Here is a 13,475-nt window from a genome sequence, read left to right as displayed (position 1 = left end):
GCAGTCAAATACTGTAACGAGGGGCTGGGCTTTGTGTGGACTCTTGGCTCAGGAAGTCGGGGGTGTTTGGGTACTGCTCTGTCACACAAACACAACGTTCGAATAGTTCGAAGATTACAAAACATCAAAATTCCTCCTGCAATATTGTCATGCAATATACATGGTGACACAAGTGAGACAAGTTTTCCAAGAGTTTTCACATCCAGTCTGGCAGTGAAAGGGTTAGGCCCACATCGGCTAGAGGATTTCACACCTCTCCTGGCTGTTGCATTCCAGGGAAGGTGGCACAGATTTTCAAACCCTCGTGCCTTGTGTTTTGCGTCCCAGAAGCTGAGAAAGGCGCCTTCAGCTAGAATCCATGATTAGAAGTTCGATTTAGCAGTTCAGTTTCATCTGTCTTTGATCAAATATCCTACCTAGGTGTTACACCACATTTTACTAATTAAATGCGACTGAAGCAAAAAGCATTAAGTGAATCCATTTTTGTGACTTGTCTGTTCAACTATTGTACATATGAAGCCACAGTAAATTTCATTATAGGTATAGATATACAGTGTTTTGACACTGACCAAACCATGACAATCTGGTATGAAATGCTACAGACTGCAATGCGCAGGACAAATCTAGCATTTCTACATCTACCACATTGCCAACACACAGGCTATTGACATAATCTGCTTGGTGCAGTTGCCTGGCAACACAAGCACACAGTTTGAGAATTTCAAAGCAAAAAGGAAAAAAAAAAAAAAACTTACAAAGCTATGTAAAGTAGTATAAAACAATAAATAGAAAAATCTTTCAAATAAAGCACAAAAATCAAACATTTTCCCCTTCAAATGAGCTTGCTTTCTTATAATGTGCAGATTGCATGTTTAAAGTGCCCCCCCCCCCCCCCCCACACACACACATCTACACACTAGTAAAAATCAGAGTGGCCTCTAATAAAAATCTGGTCTTTTTTTTTTTTTTAAACTAATAAGAATTTTTTGAACTTCTGATATCTTTTAAAGACAGGACGGAGTAGTCATAATGGACAACATAAAGAAATGTGCAAGAATTTAATTATAGTCAGTGACCCCCTGCTGTGTAATTTAAGAAGGACAATTCAGCTGATTGAACATGAGTGTTAAAACTGCCCTTTTGCCCACAAGGCCCATAAACCCACAGCAGGAGGTAAGCAGACATATTTACAGTTCTGCTTCAGAACCAATCAGCTTTCCCCTCTCGCTTTTAAACTTCAAACATTGGCTACAGAAGACGGTGTGAAAACAAGGAGGACTTGGCACTGAAAAAAAATCCCTTGTGGTAAAGTATGTATATCTTCAGCAGGAGAGAGCTGTTCATTTATTCGCCATCATTTCCGACCTCTCTCCCTCTCGGTCTCTCACTGTCTCTTTTTTGGAGAGAAGGAGGATGGAAGAGAAGAGCGGAGCAGTCTCTCACCAAGTCCGGAGTGTCTGGCAGTGTGTAAGTGGTGCACCAGGACCTGTTTCTGTCTGCCAAAGCGAATTCATTGTGGAAGCAGGTGGGCCAACACACATACACACATCCTCATTTAGGACACAGGCTTGTGTGTCCTTGCCTTTGTCTCTATACAGGCTGGAAACCCAGTCATCAGCTATGGAGTCAGTGGGCGCAGAGCATCTCTATGGCAACCAACATAGTGGGCCAGGCTGTGGCTGCTCTTGGATCAGCGCGGAGACTTTTTTTTGGCATCCGCTCAGTGCCGGAGTGGATGATAGAGTTCCTTCTCTTAAATGTCCTTCCCAGATTGGCCAGTAATCTCATTTTTTCCTCTTTTATAAAATAGAGCAATATTCAGAGTAATAAAAACCAAAATGCTATGAGATTTAAGTTTCACAGAAAACAAAAATGAGAGCGGCTCACGGTACTTTCATGTCCTTCAATTCCCACTTACACAGTTAATCGCTCAACATGGCAAACTCATTCTAGTCCACACACACACCCAAACACACACACAGTAGTTTAACAAAAAACAGTTAGCCACCAGGGTAGGATTTTTTAAAACTGATTGACTAATTCAACACAGCAGTGAACGACGGTAAGGTCTGAAGGTGGAGTCCAGATCTTCTCCCTGGCATTGTGTTGGCTGGATCTGCAATGTGTGAGAGACAGGAGGCGGAAGATCCTCGCTTAGTCAACAGAGCCAGGATGCAGGCTGAGTGCAGGTGGGTCCAAACAGGTGGGAGAGTAACTGAGGTGAGGTTCTTTAATCCACAGTAAGGGGGCGCCGTTCTTGCCTTCCTGGCTCTTGCTGTTGTTGCGGCTCTTGTAGCGAACTAGCAGCACAGCGATGAGCAGAATGCCGAAGATGGGGAACGGGTAAAAAAAGACAAAGTAGAAGAGGGAGTCGTTGGAGCACACCACCGACTTGAGGGTAGATGCTGTTGATGGAAAGAGAATAAACAAATCAAAGTTTTACCCTTCTCACACTAACCACTCTGTTTTATTGCTAAATGATGGTTAGGCGTCTCTGGCTCTGCTTTTAACTGGTGTTAACAAAATAAATATTTTGACTTGGGAAGCCAGATCATCCAAGGCAGAGCACCTGAGAACCTCTTAATTGGGCTATTGATTTTTTTTCTTGTTTCATGTACTGTAACAAAACAGGAATATAATGTGAGATAAGAGCTGTTAAAAAGTGCAGTAATTAATTACTTCCTATTCTGCTATTAAATTACCATTAAACTGCCAGCATAATATTAGATCCACAGATCCAAGCATAGCTCTCAGTGTTCATTTTCACCTACATTCAGAGAAGCTTGAAAAATGTAGTAAATTAAGGACTCACCTTGTTGCAGCACATTGACAGCGGTGAACCCAGAGTTGTTAGTGGCCAGGTGGTACCATGCATTACGGGGGTTAAGGAGCCACTCCTCAACGTGGCAGTAATAACGGCCCGAATCTGTTGGCCGGGCTCCTTGAATGGTAAGTGTGTACTGGTCAGAGGTCATTCTTTCAAACTGCAGGCGGGAATTTGGGCCCACCTCCTCTCGGGGGCTGCAGTTTCCATTTCCAAAGACAGCGTCATGGCCGATGGAAAACACACACTCCTGATCTCCTTCTTCGTCACCGGGCTGGTCCTCATCTTCCTCGCTATCGGAACGCTCCACGTACCAGGATACGGAGAAGCGAGAGTCTCGGGACGACTGTGATGGGATGCTACAGCCTAGTCGTATTGAACCGGACTCTTCCACTGTCACATTTGAATCCATTTTCTCTACCTGTAGTCGAACCTCTGCAGAGGCCCAGGAAGATAAAGGAAAAAAATGGGGGCAGAAAATAGTGAAAATATATACTAAAATATGCAGTATTTGATGGAGTCTAGAATTAGCACAATATACACTAAACTACACTCAAAAGTTTGGACACACTTTACCATTGAATTGAGAGAATTGAGAATTCCCATTGAGAATTGAGAATGAGAAAGTGTGTCCAATATTTTATATTTATATATATATATATATATACTGTATATATATAGTTAATCATTAATTTTTTTTTTTTTACATTAAACTAAATTTTATTTGGTTTTTCATGTTTTGGTGACACAAAAATTATTTTAATGCATAAACCATGGCCTCTGGGACATTGTGGTGTACATTTTTCAGCATATTTTGATATTTTGTGGATAAAAGAATTATAGAAGTAAATAACCTAAAGATAAACCTATAATTTAAATAACAGTTGGCTGCAGCCATTATGAACTTCAAATAACACCGCAAATGGATACCAAACTTTTAAACTGTGTGAAGACAAAAATAAATAAACCCCACAATGCTGCCCACAGCTATCACCAGTCTTTCAGCTTTTCAGCAAGGTTTCATCCTACCCCCAGGCCACTGTGTCTGTCTGTATAGTTTTGCTACAACCCTTCAGGGGCAGTACAGTGACCCAGTTCCACTGTGGTTTAAAAAAGTGGCAGTAAAGGCCTGGCTTTCTTGGGCTCCTCACACACAGTTTGAAGAGTTCTCTTGGTAAAGAAGCAGAAATGACCTATGCTGAACAGGAAAAATGTTCCGGCACCCCCACCCCCACATATTTCCTCTCAACAGGCAGATTTCTGGACAACTTCCATAGGTGAATGCATTTTTTTTAGAACCTTAATGTATATCTATGGTGTTTATATGGCATATTTTACATGTGTCATGGACATTTAAGGTAAAAGTATTTAACATATGGCTACGAATCAGTAAGTAATCCTGCATTTCTATCTGTACGTAGCTTCATTAATTCTAGTTGGACAGATGCCATATCAAGCATTTCACTCTGCATTATAACTAGGGCACCTGGTAGAAGAACACTGCTCCCAGAGATGTCTAAAAGAGTCACCTTCAGCTGACGTGTGGAATGAGTCGTACAAAAAAGGGAAAATCAAAGATGGATGGGTCGTTATTATTTATTTGTATTTGGGTGTACAGAGATTTATTGTAGAAGAATGGAAGGAACATTGCTGTAGAGAGTCAGGGAAAACATGATATGTACTGGAGATAAATGCCATAAGGTAGCAGGACGTACATTATGTCGATGAGTACTTGGAGGATTTTGAGTATGGAACATGAGGATTAGGTTTTGTGTATGAGCCAGGCTTTGCCCTCTGGTGTAGTGTATGACAGCTGGCATGACTTCAACCCATTTTTTTTGCCACCTGAGCTCTGCCAGGGGCAGTTGTAAGGTCAACAGAGCGAGACGGCCTTGAGGCCTTAAGCATAGCATGGTATAAGAGGCATGTGGAGGGAAAAGCTATTTGGAGGAGAGATTGGCTTAATGTTTAACTGGGGGGCTAAATTGGCAGTGGGAATAAATCAATGTTTTCTTAAAGAGAACATCAGTTTAGATTGCTTGCTCACCTGGCCGTCTAACCAGAACCTGCGTGAACCCCGAGGACTCCTGGGAGAGACGATACCAAGCTCCATCTGGGTCACTCAACCACTCCTCCACCAGGCAGTAGTATGTCCCAGAATCGCTGCTCTCTGCCCTGTTCATCGTCAGCGTATACAGACGCGGTGACAGCCTCTCCGCCTGCACGCGATGTCGCAGTCTTTCCTCATCTGCATAGGCGCCATACTCAAAGGCCCCAGAGCGTTCAATTCTAAGCAGGAGCTCATCAGCTTCGGACCCTGTTGCACGCCTCACGTACCACAGCACAGCATGCTGGGAGTCCTGACTGGTCTGAGAGGTGATGGAACAATTGATCCTGACACGACTGTTCTCCAGGTACACCTGAGATTGGTTGGTCTTTTGCACTTGTAGCTTACTTTCTGTAGAGATGGGGTGGGGGGAGAGTTAGGGAGGGAAGAGAAAAAGCAGACAGTCATTTCTTTGGGTGTAGGAAAATGTGAGCGCTGGTGACAGGTACACAATACAATTTCTGTTTTGCGACACACAACCTGTAGATGGGTTTATTTCGGGTGGCAGCAGGGCACAAAACGATAGCGGTGCGTGGGTTGGTACAGGAGGTGACAAAAAAAAAAAAAAAAAGAAAGACATAAGAGGGAAAGGGAAATAAGGAGGAAATGTCAAGCAAATCAAAGCTGAGAGGATGGAAGGTTTGTTGGCATCAAGGTAGAAATGTAAGATAAGATGCAAAACAGCAGAAGAGACATGGGTGAAGGAGAAAGCATAGGGATAGATTGTAAAGCAGGGCTATGGATATTATTAGGGAAGATAGAAAATAAAAGCAGGGCAGAGGGTCTGTCAGTCTGCCAGAAAGAGAAGGAATACATTTATAAAGTTAGGCAAGGTTGGGAAGAGAGCCGAGAGAAGCGGAAAGAGACGATAGAGAGGTGTGACTGAGACGTCAGGAAGGAGCTGAGGCTACCCTGAGTGCTGTGACAGGATTGGTTACAGTGACATCGGTTGTGGGATGGGATTAGCTGCAGGTACATCAGGTGCAACCTCGACTAGAGCCCTGCTGTCAAATGCTCGGGGGAGGATTAGTTCAGCACAGAGCACATAGAAAACACACATACACACGCACACATGCACACACACACGTACACACACGCACACACACACATCCTGACACATATATAAAAACACAGGAACACAAACAAAATAGAATTTCACACCTAACAATTCTTAAGCAAAACACACACACAGCAATATACAGTATTTACCATGCCATATGACTTGCTGTAATTTCCAATTACATGACATAAAATAGAACAGCTACCTCAGGAGATCTTGAAATTTAGATTTTTTATTAAATGTCTTATTCATAATCACAAGGATATTTATTGCACTCAAGCAAAACACTGAATGGTTCCACATATACGTGTATTTCTAAAGTATATTTTCTCACACTGGAACTGACACATCAATCACAGACCATCTCTATCACGCACTATAATATCACCATCTTTACCCTAAACAATGACTCTTTGATTGGTAACACTTTCTAGTGTTGGCATACAGATAGTAAACCAAGAGTTGTTTGTTGGCTGAGCTCAATTTGGGAAAACAAATTCCCTTAATTGAGCTCAGCGGCAGACACACAAGTGCCGGATATGTCATCTTTCCACTTCTTCCCACCAGAACAAGAATGAAATAGCTATTTCTGGATCAGGGGACCGATGTCTGCCAGAAGTGTCTAAATAACACACTTTTCAGGCAATTTGTGAATACACAAATAACCAGTAAATCCATAGACAGCATTGTTTTTGGTAAATATGACCTAAGACTTCCTTCAAATACAGTTTTTTTTTGTTGCATGTTATATTGTATTAATTAAAAAAAAAAACTAAAAAAAAACTTCCAGCTTGAAAAACACAAGAGTAAGAGTTTGAGAGAGTTTGAGTTTATTCAAATTAATTATTTAGTGTGGTATTTTATAGTTGTAAGGAGGAATAAGAATGGGTATCAAACTGTGAGACTACAAGCTACAGAATGAAATGCATCCGTAATATAAAGCATTGAAAAACGTTACATTGTTAATATTTCTATTACTCAGTGTATGATTTTTTTTTTTTTTTTAAGTATTTAGTATTGGTTACAAACTCTCACACTGTAGCAGCACAAAAAAAAAAAAAATAAAAAAATAATCAACCCTAACTGGGAAAATATTTGTATTGACTATGTTTTGTTAACAAGTTGTCAAATACATTTGAAGTCTTGATTTCTGTTAAACCCTGAATGCTCCAGGATAAGCGGTAGATAACGGATGGATGGATTTTTGTTATATGACACATCTCAGCCTTCTGTCTTTGTCTTGCATCCTCCAACAACACTCTTCATTTCCAAATTCATGTAACCTCCTAGCTCTCACTAAACCCTGTTGTGAATGACTGACTGATTGACTGCCTAGGGTCACAGCCATCTGCCCAGTAAACCTAACCCTTATCTACACGTCAAGTGTGCTCAAATTATTGCTAATTATGATTCTGCACATTTACAATGTATATACAGTTTATACAGATTTAGTTGCATTCAGAAAATGCATGTCTACAAGTCATCACCAGAACACTTTGTTGTGCAATGCAATTTCAACTGAACGTCTCAAATTAGTCATCATCATTGCCTCGGTAACCACTAGAGACTTAGTAGGAAGCCTGACAATCTTCCCATCCAGAATTACTGCAGAGCCCTGTGGTATCCTGGCAATCATTTTTTTGCAGGAGAATTACCTCCGAACCTCCTGAAGTGGAACCATGCAGGATTGGATTGGCACAGGACAAAGTAATTCTCTGTCGTTTCCATTTGAAGTTTGAATCCGCAGCCAGAAGAAAATCTGGAGGCTGAAAGCCTGTTGCCGTACATGAGTGTTTACAGAAACGCTTTTTAAAAGCTAAAATAGGCAAATTATTCAAGCCTTATTAGGTAGCATCATGAGCTATTACAAGTTATAATAACTAAGCAGTCACTCAAGCAAAGAAACAGGGACAAATAAAATTGAAGAGCAATGGGCAAAAAAGACAGAAGAGGAAATAAAGAGAAATTGTTTTATCCCCAAAATAACCTTAAGCTCTCCACTCCCATATCATATCCTGCTGTGAAATGTGTCAGCATGAGAACAGCAACTTCACAGGCCAGCCTGTCACATCCTCTGACACGTGTCCATTCCCACAGAGACTGAGATTTCTTCCTTCAGCTACAGCCAGGACTGTTACATCAGTGCATCTGCTGACACAAGCAGCAGTAAACAGGCTAAAATTCCTATATTCCTATACAATGTACAGTATGTAGAGTATGCTCTGGCTTTTTAGATGTGCCATTGATGGGAGGATTCGTTATGAGGTGGGAAAATACCCAGTGTGAGGAGTCAGATCAATCATACTTTGCTAACAAGGCTACACATCATGTAAGTGCATTCCCTCCACAGCAAGAGTAACTGTGGGTTCCTCTGTGTCAGCATCGCTGTCAGTATTTATTGTAAGTGTGATCACATGTTCTTTGCTGCTGTGTTTTCTTTAATGAGCCACAAGGGTGCATCCACAAACTAAGGCAAATCCATAATTGGAAACAATTGTTCTCACTGTTCTGCATTAGTTCATGTGCCAGTCAAACCTGGTCCCAGTGAGAATAAAAGTGCATGTTCTTATATATGAACCAGCCTTTAACTCTTCAATTGTTGTCTTTTGTTTGTCTTAAAAGGGCAAAAGCTGTCTGCCTTTATTGGAAAGAAGAAAAAAAATCAAAAATGTGTAAGTTAACCTTAAAGTTGAAAATGTTTATAACATCTCACACTCTTCATCTGCCTCTGTGGTTTCTAGGGCAACCCAGTCTGAACAATATGGCATAGCTAAATTACCTTTGGGTACATCACTGATGTTATCTTCCAGTAAGAAACAGCAGATTCGATTAAACAAGGCCAGAGTCTTACTTACAACACACTGCACGATTGAATAAAATTTAAACTGATTGCTGTTCTGTAAAATGTGTGAAAAATAATTTATTGGATGGAATGGATATGCGATAACATCTCCTCTTATGTGGGATAGGCACATAAGAGGCACTCACCATCTCAGCTCCACTGGGCATGTGCTGTCATTACAGTACACACAAACACACACAAATCCACACAGTACAGTCACTAATTGGCTCATTGAACCCGTGTCTCACCCCTTTCCCATGTGTGCCCAATTTGTCTGGTTTAATAGCTACAGAAAACTGCAGAGTTGAGACAAAGCTGTTCTTATATCTTTTATTTATCCATGGAGGTAAGTACACAAAGACTACAAACAGTACCCTAGTTGTGAAGGAAGAAAGACAGCAGTGCGCGCCCCCAAACCCCAAAAGCTACACCATACTGTAGTTTATGAGGCAGTGCACATAAAAACAAGTTTGAATCCAGTGGGAGGAGAAGCGTACAGCTAAGGATGCTACTGTGGCATGTCAGCACACATTACCAACAGCTTGTAACAAAATTTTAGGATAACTTCAAAGGAACTAGGAAACTGCCTGGCCAAGCGTGCAGAGGAGGAGAATAAAGCTCAAGATTGTAAATGAAAGAACGTTATCCTTTTATTCTTTGGGTACAGAGGAAATTCAATTCATTTTTTTCCATCTCTGTTTTAAGCTGCCGCTCCAGGTGAATTCTTTTAATTTAAGACAGGATCTAAATGTTGAGGCTGAGACGTCTGCGTCACCCCTCTTATTTCCCCTTCATCACTTTCATTGTTTTGACCAATCGCAACCCTTCTTCTCCCTTCTGTGTTACTCTGATCTTTAGCGCGGCTCTTCTGATCACATTCTGTCTAATCATGTGATACAACAACAATATTCAGCAGTCTCCCCTGTGTGTTCATAAATATTAATCAGGCCTACATAGAAAAAAAAAAGGGACACCCACTCCGCCCACACTAAGAGTGGAATGAAAATAAAAATCAGTCTGATATGTAATTACTGACCACTAAGCTGACAACTTATCCTCTGGGCCACAGATGCTTCTGCTAAGTTGAAAGAGGCCAGAGTGGGCAGAGGACAGGCAGAAGAGACACGAAGAGAGGAGAGGGATGAATAAAAACAAAAAGACAGACACAGAGAAGGATGAGTTTTTAAAGAAGACAGGGTGAGAGAAAAATAGGAGCTATAAAGGATATATCACCAAACTCAACAGATATTCACAAGAACCTACCAACAGAGAATCGAGGGGTGAGAGTGAGTGTGCATGGGAGGGAGAGGGCCTGGAAAAGATGAGAGAGATGTAAGAGACAGAAAGTGAGAACATGCTCCAGGGGGATTTCAGAAAACAGCAGGCAGTCTCTCCAGCTCCACTCCAGAGGACTTATAGTCTTAATGGTTGTCTGCTCTGCCTTTAGCATTAGCATTAGCACGGCCCTGAGCTAATCCACGGCCGGGACCCCAAGCATGTCAGGACTGAGAGCTTTAGACACGCCCTGATCCCCTGCAGAACAGCTCACATTGGCTTGCCGCTCCTTGGAAACCTCTGCAACTACATACTCAAACACACAAACAGCTGCTCACCAGTCACCCCCCACCCACCCGCCTGCCTGGACTTCTGCCACAGGGGGCACAGATCTGAGCAGGCTGCGAGTCCCAAGCAATGACGAATGGGGTTCCCCTCACTGAAAGTGGCTCCTCTGCCAAACTGGGAGCTTAATTTCTATGCTAATCACTGCAATGTATCTATGATCCCATTGTGTCAAAGGGATATTACCACTCCCCATCTCTCCCTTTTCCAGCTCCCCCTGCAATATCATTAAGACAAAGCTAATTATGGGGATCTGTGCACCTAACACACTTGAACACACTTAAAGCCTCATATACAAACACACTGACTGCACATTCCCTCTTCCTTCCTGCCTGTCTGAATGAGTGACTGCTGGAGGCAGGCAGGCCCAACAGGAAAACGGATGCACAAGAGGGTGAGACAGGGGGTCAGGGCAGGGGAACTCTGGGAGATTGATTGCCCAAAAGAAACTTGCACGGGTGGGAAAAGCATAAAAACACCGAAATTAAAATATGCATGCGTGTGTATTTGAAAGGGGTCTGCCAATAAGCATAAAACACATTATGCTCATTAAACCACAGAACAGTGGTTATTCAGTTAGTGCAGGCTAGAGAAGGGCAAGTGCGTATGTGTGTGTGTGTGTATTGAGGAGGCAGCACTCCTGCTCTGCTCCTGCTATTAGCCACTGATTTACATGGGGAGCAGCAGCACTGTAGCTAGCTCTGAGTTACGACTTCAATTACAGCAGCAGCAGAACACATAGCAGTGCACATATGCACACATGCACACACTGGTGCTTAAGAGAAATGAAGAGACACAACACAGAGAATCTCATTGTGCCTGCAGATTGGGCCGAACAAGGAAATGAGGCCTAGATTGGATTGGGTTTGACAGAAAAATGTGCCTGTGTTCTTGCATGAGAGAGCGTGTTTAAGGGTTAGTTCTTGTGAGGATGAAGGCATGTAGGAAAGGAGCCTGACCTTGAATTTGAAGCGGACGTGATTAATCAAAAACCTTTTATGCAATTATTTTCTGTTTCGGTGAACCCCTCAAAGGCTCTTCATTTATTACTCATTATGACCTGGTGTGAGAGAAACAGACAGGCTGTGAGAGCACTTTGATTTATTTACATATGCAACATATAATGTGCTGTAGTAGGAGAGACAGGTGCTGTGTTGCAGACGTTTAAACAGCTGCATACATAAGGTTCTGCCGCAGGTGAGCTTGCAGGCAATCCCAAACTATTTACCACTGCAGCCAAAATCAGGGCACAAAAAAAAGGTTTACAACCCTGTCACCAATAATAACACCGTGATAAAGCTGCTACTGTGTGCAAACAAGCACGGCTGCCATATCCTTATTATTCATGAAATAATGACAATGGTGAAGAAGCTATTGGAATAAAAATGTAAACATAATTGAGAGAATTATGATGAGGAGGAGGGGGGAAGTAGGGAATTATGAAATATTGAAAAATCACAAGAGTGAGAAAGAAGCTGGGGGCGTTTGTGAAGGGAAACATGCAGCTAAGTGAGAGTGAAGGGGAAAGCAGACATTAAAAGGGACTTATGGGGAGAGTAAGAACAAAATGTAGAAAGCGAGATGGAGCTGGAGGGCGATAGGCCGGGCCTTAATGAAGATAGACGGCTCCTATCCATGCCCCGATAAGCAGGAATCTCCAATCAGCACAGTGACGCCAACGCTATCAATAATAGCTGGGTGGCATGTATTTCACTGGCACACAGAGCATCTGCTGGTGCCAGCCCATATTAAATGTGAAGATACTCTGAAGAACAATCACGGAGAGACAGAGACTTGAGAGAATATACCAGACAGGACAAGATAAAGTAGGAGGAAGTTGGAGGCATATATCCTCTAACTCAAAGTGCAATCACAAGAGAGCAAAACAAAAGAGAAGGATAACAATAAGCAAAAAAAAAAAAAAAAAATCCCTTCCTGCATCGTGATGTTTGATCATGTGAGTGCAAAGTAGCCAAGCAAGCGTAGGTGTGTGAGGAGAGATGAGGAGAAACTCTAAGTGGGACAACCCCCCCACCATCATCATTCTAGCTCAGCCAATAACCAGACGGCCTTAATATCCCACTTCTAATGCCAGACACACGTGCACAAATGTGCACATGCACACACTCAAATGATGAGAAAAATGTATTGAACTCTCAAAACCATCATTAATCTAAACTCCGGTTCCATTAGGGAAGATTCAGCATAATTAGTTTTGTGTGTTTCCAGTATGCGTGTGTGTGCAAGAAAGATAAAGTGTGAGTGTGTGTGTGGTTTGAGTTATGAGTAGATGATATTAGATTGTGTCGTACAGACTGAGGCTTCCCTGGTGATCTGCCATGCTGAACATGTGTTTGCCATTATTGCATTTCAGAAAGAGAAAACTCAATCAGGTGAAATCTAATATCACTGCCACTGTATGTGGAACTATATACCTGTGTGTGTTACTTTTGTGTGTGTTTGTTGAGATCCTCTGCTGTGAGGACTAATATTGAATCATGTTTTACCATAAGATAATTACACTTTGGCTCTGGGAGGTAAAACCCCAGTGTGTATCCATAAACTGAATGTTTATGTGTAGACATGAACATGATGTTTGTGCTCCTGTGAAGTTTGTGGTGTATAATTCAAGCCCAACCACAGCCTGGTGTTTCCCCTCACAATTAACATGAAAATGTTAATTGTGTGTGTGTGTGTGTGTGTGTGTGTGTGTGTGTGTGTGTGTGTGTGTGTGTGTGCGCGTGTTCTTGTGTGCACATATGGTGAACTCCTCTCATATGACCCAGGGGGTTTGGACACAGGCAGGTGAACTCCTCTCATATGACCCAGGGGGTTTGGACACAGGCAGGATGCTGTTAATGGTGTATGGAACAGGGAGTAGGCCTGGGATGGGCTACAGGCACCTCTGACAAAATATCACGCTGACAGACTCAGTGCTTCTGTGTGGGTTTGGTCCAGCTTTTATCTATATCCAACTTTTTCTCTTCTATGAATCTAAGATGCATGGAAGTTGGATCAAGGG

General features: G+C 42.2%; 1 protein-coding gene across 1 annotated transcript in view; it reads right to left on the bottom strand.

The window, feature by feature from the left end:
* Positions 1 to 940: 940 nt before the first annotated feature.
* The window catches only part of igsf3 (immunoglobulin superfamily, member 3), a 60,745-nt gene continuing 48,210 nt past the window's right edge, over positions 941 to 13,475 (bottom strand). Inside the window, exons 8-10 of the mRNA XM_026294644.1 lie at positions 4,872 to 5,282; positions 2,813 to 3,259; positions 941 to 2,405 (exon numbers count right to left, since the gene is read on the bottom strand). Coding sequence (XP_026150429.1) covers positions 2,155 to 2,405; positions 2,813 to 3,259; positions 4,872 to 5,282 — 1,109 coding nt within the window. The 3' untranslated portion in view covers positions 941 to 2,154. The remainder of the gene's footprint in view (positions 2,406 to 2,812; positions 3,260 to 4,871; positions 5,283 to 13,475) is intronic.

Source organism: Mastacembelus armatus, chromosome 21 (assembly GCF_900324485.2).
Source record: "Mastacembelus armatus chromosome 21, fMasArm1.2, whole genome shotgun sequence".
NCBI classification, from domain to species: Eukaryota; Metazoa; Chordata; class Actinopteri; order Synbranchiformes; family Mastacembelidae; genus Mastacembelus; species Mastacembelus armatus.
This window is presented reverse-complemented; position numbering and strand designations above follow the sequence as displayed.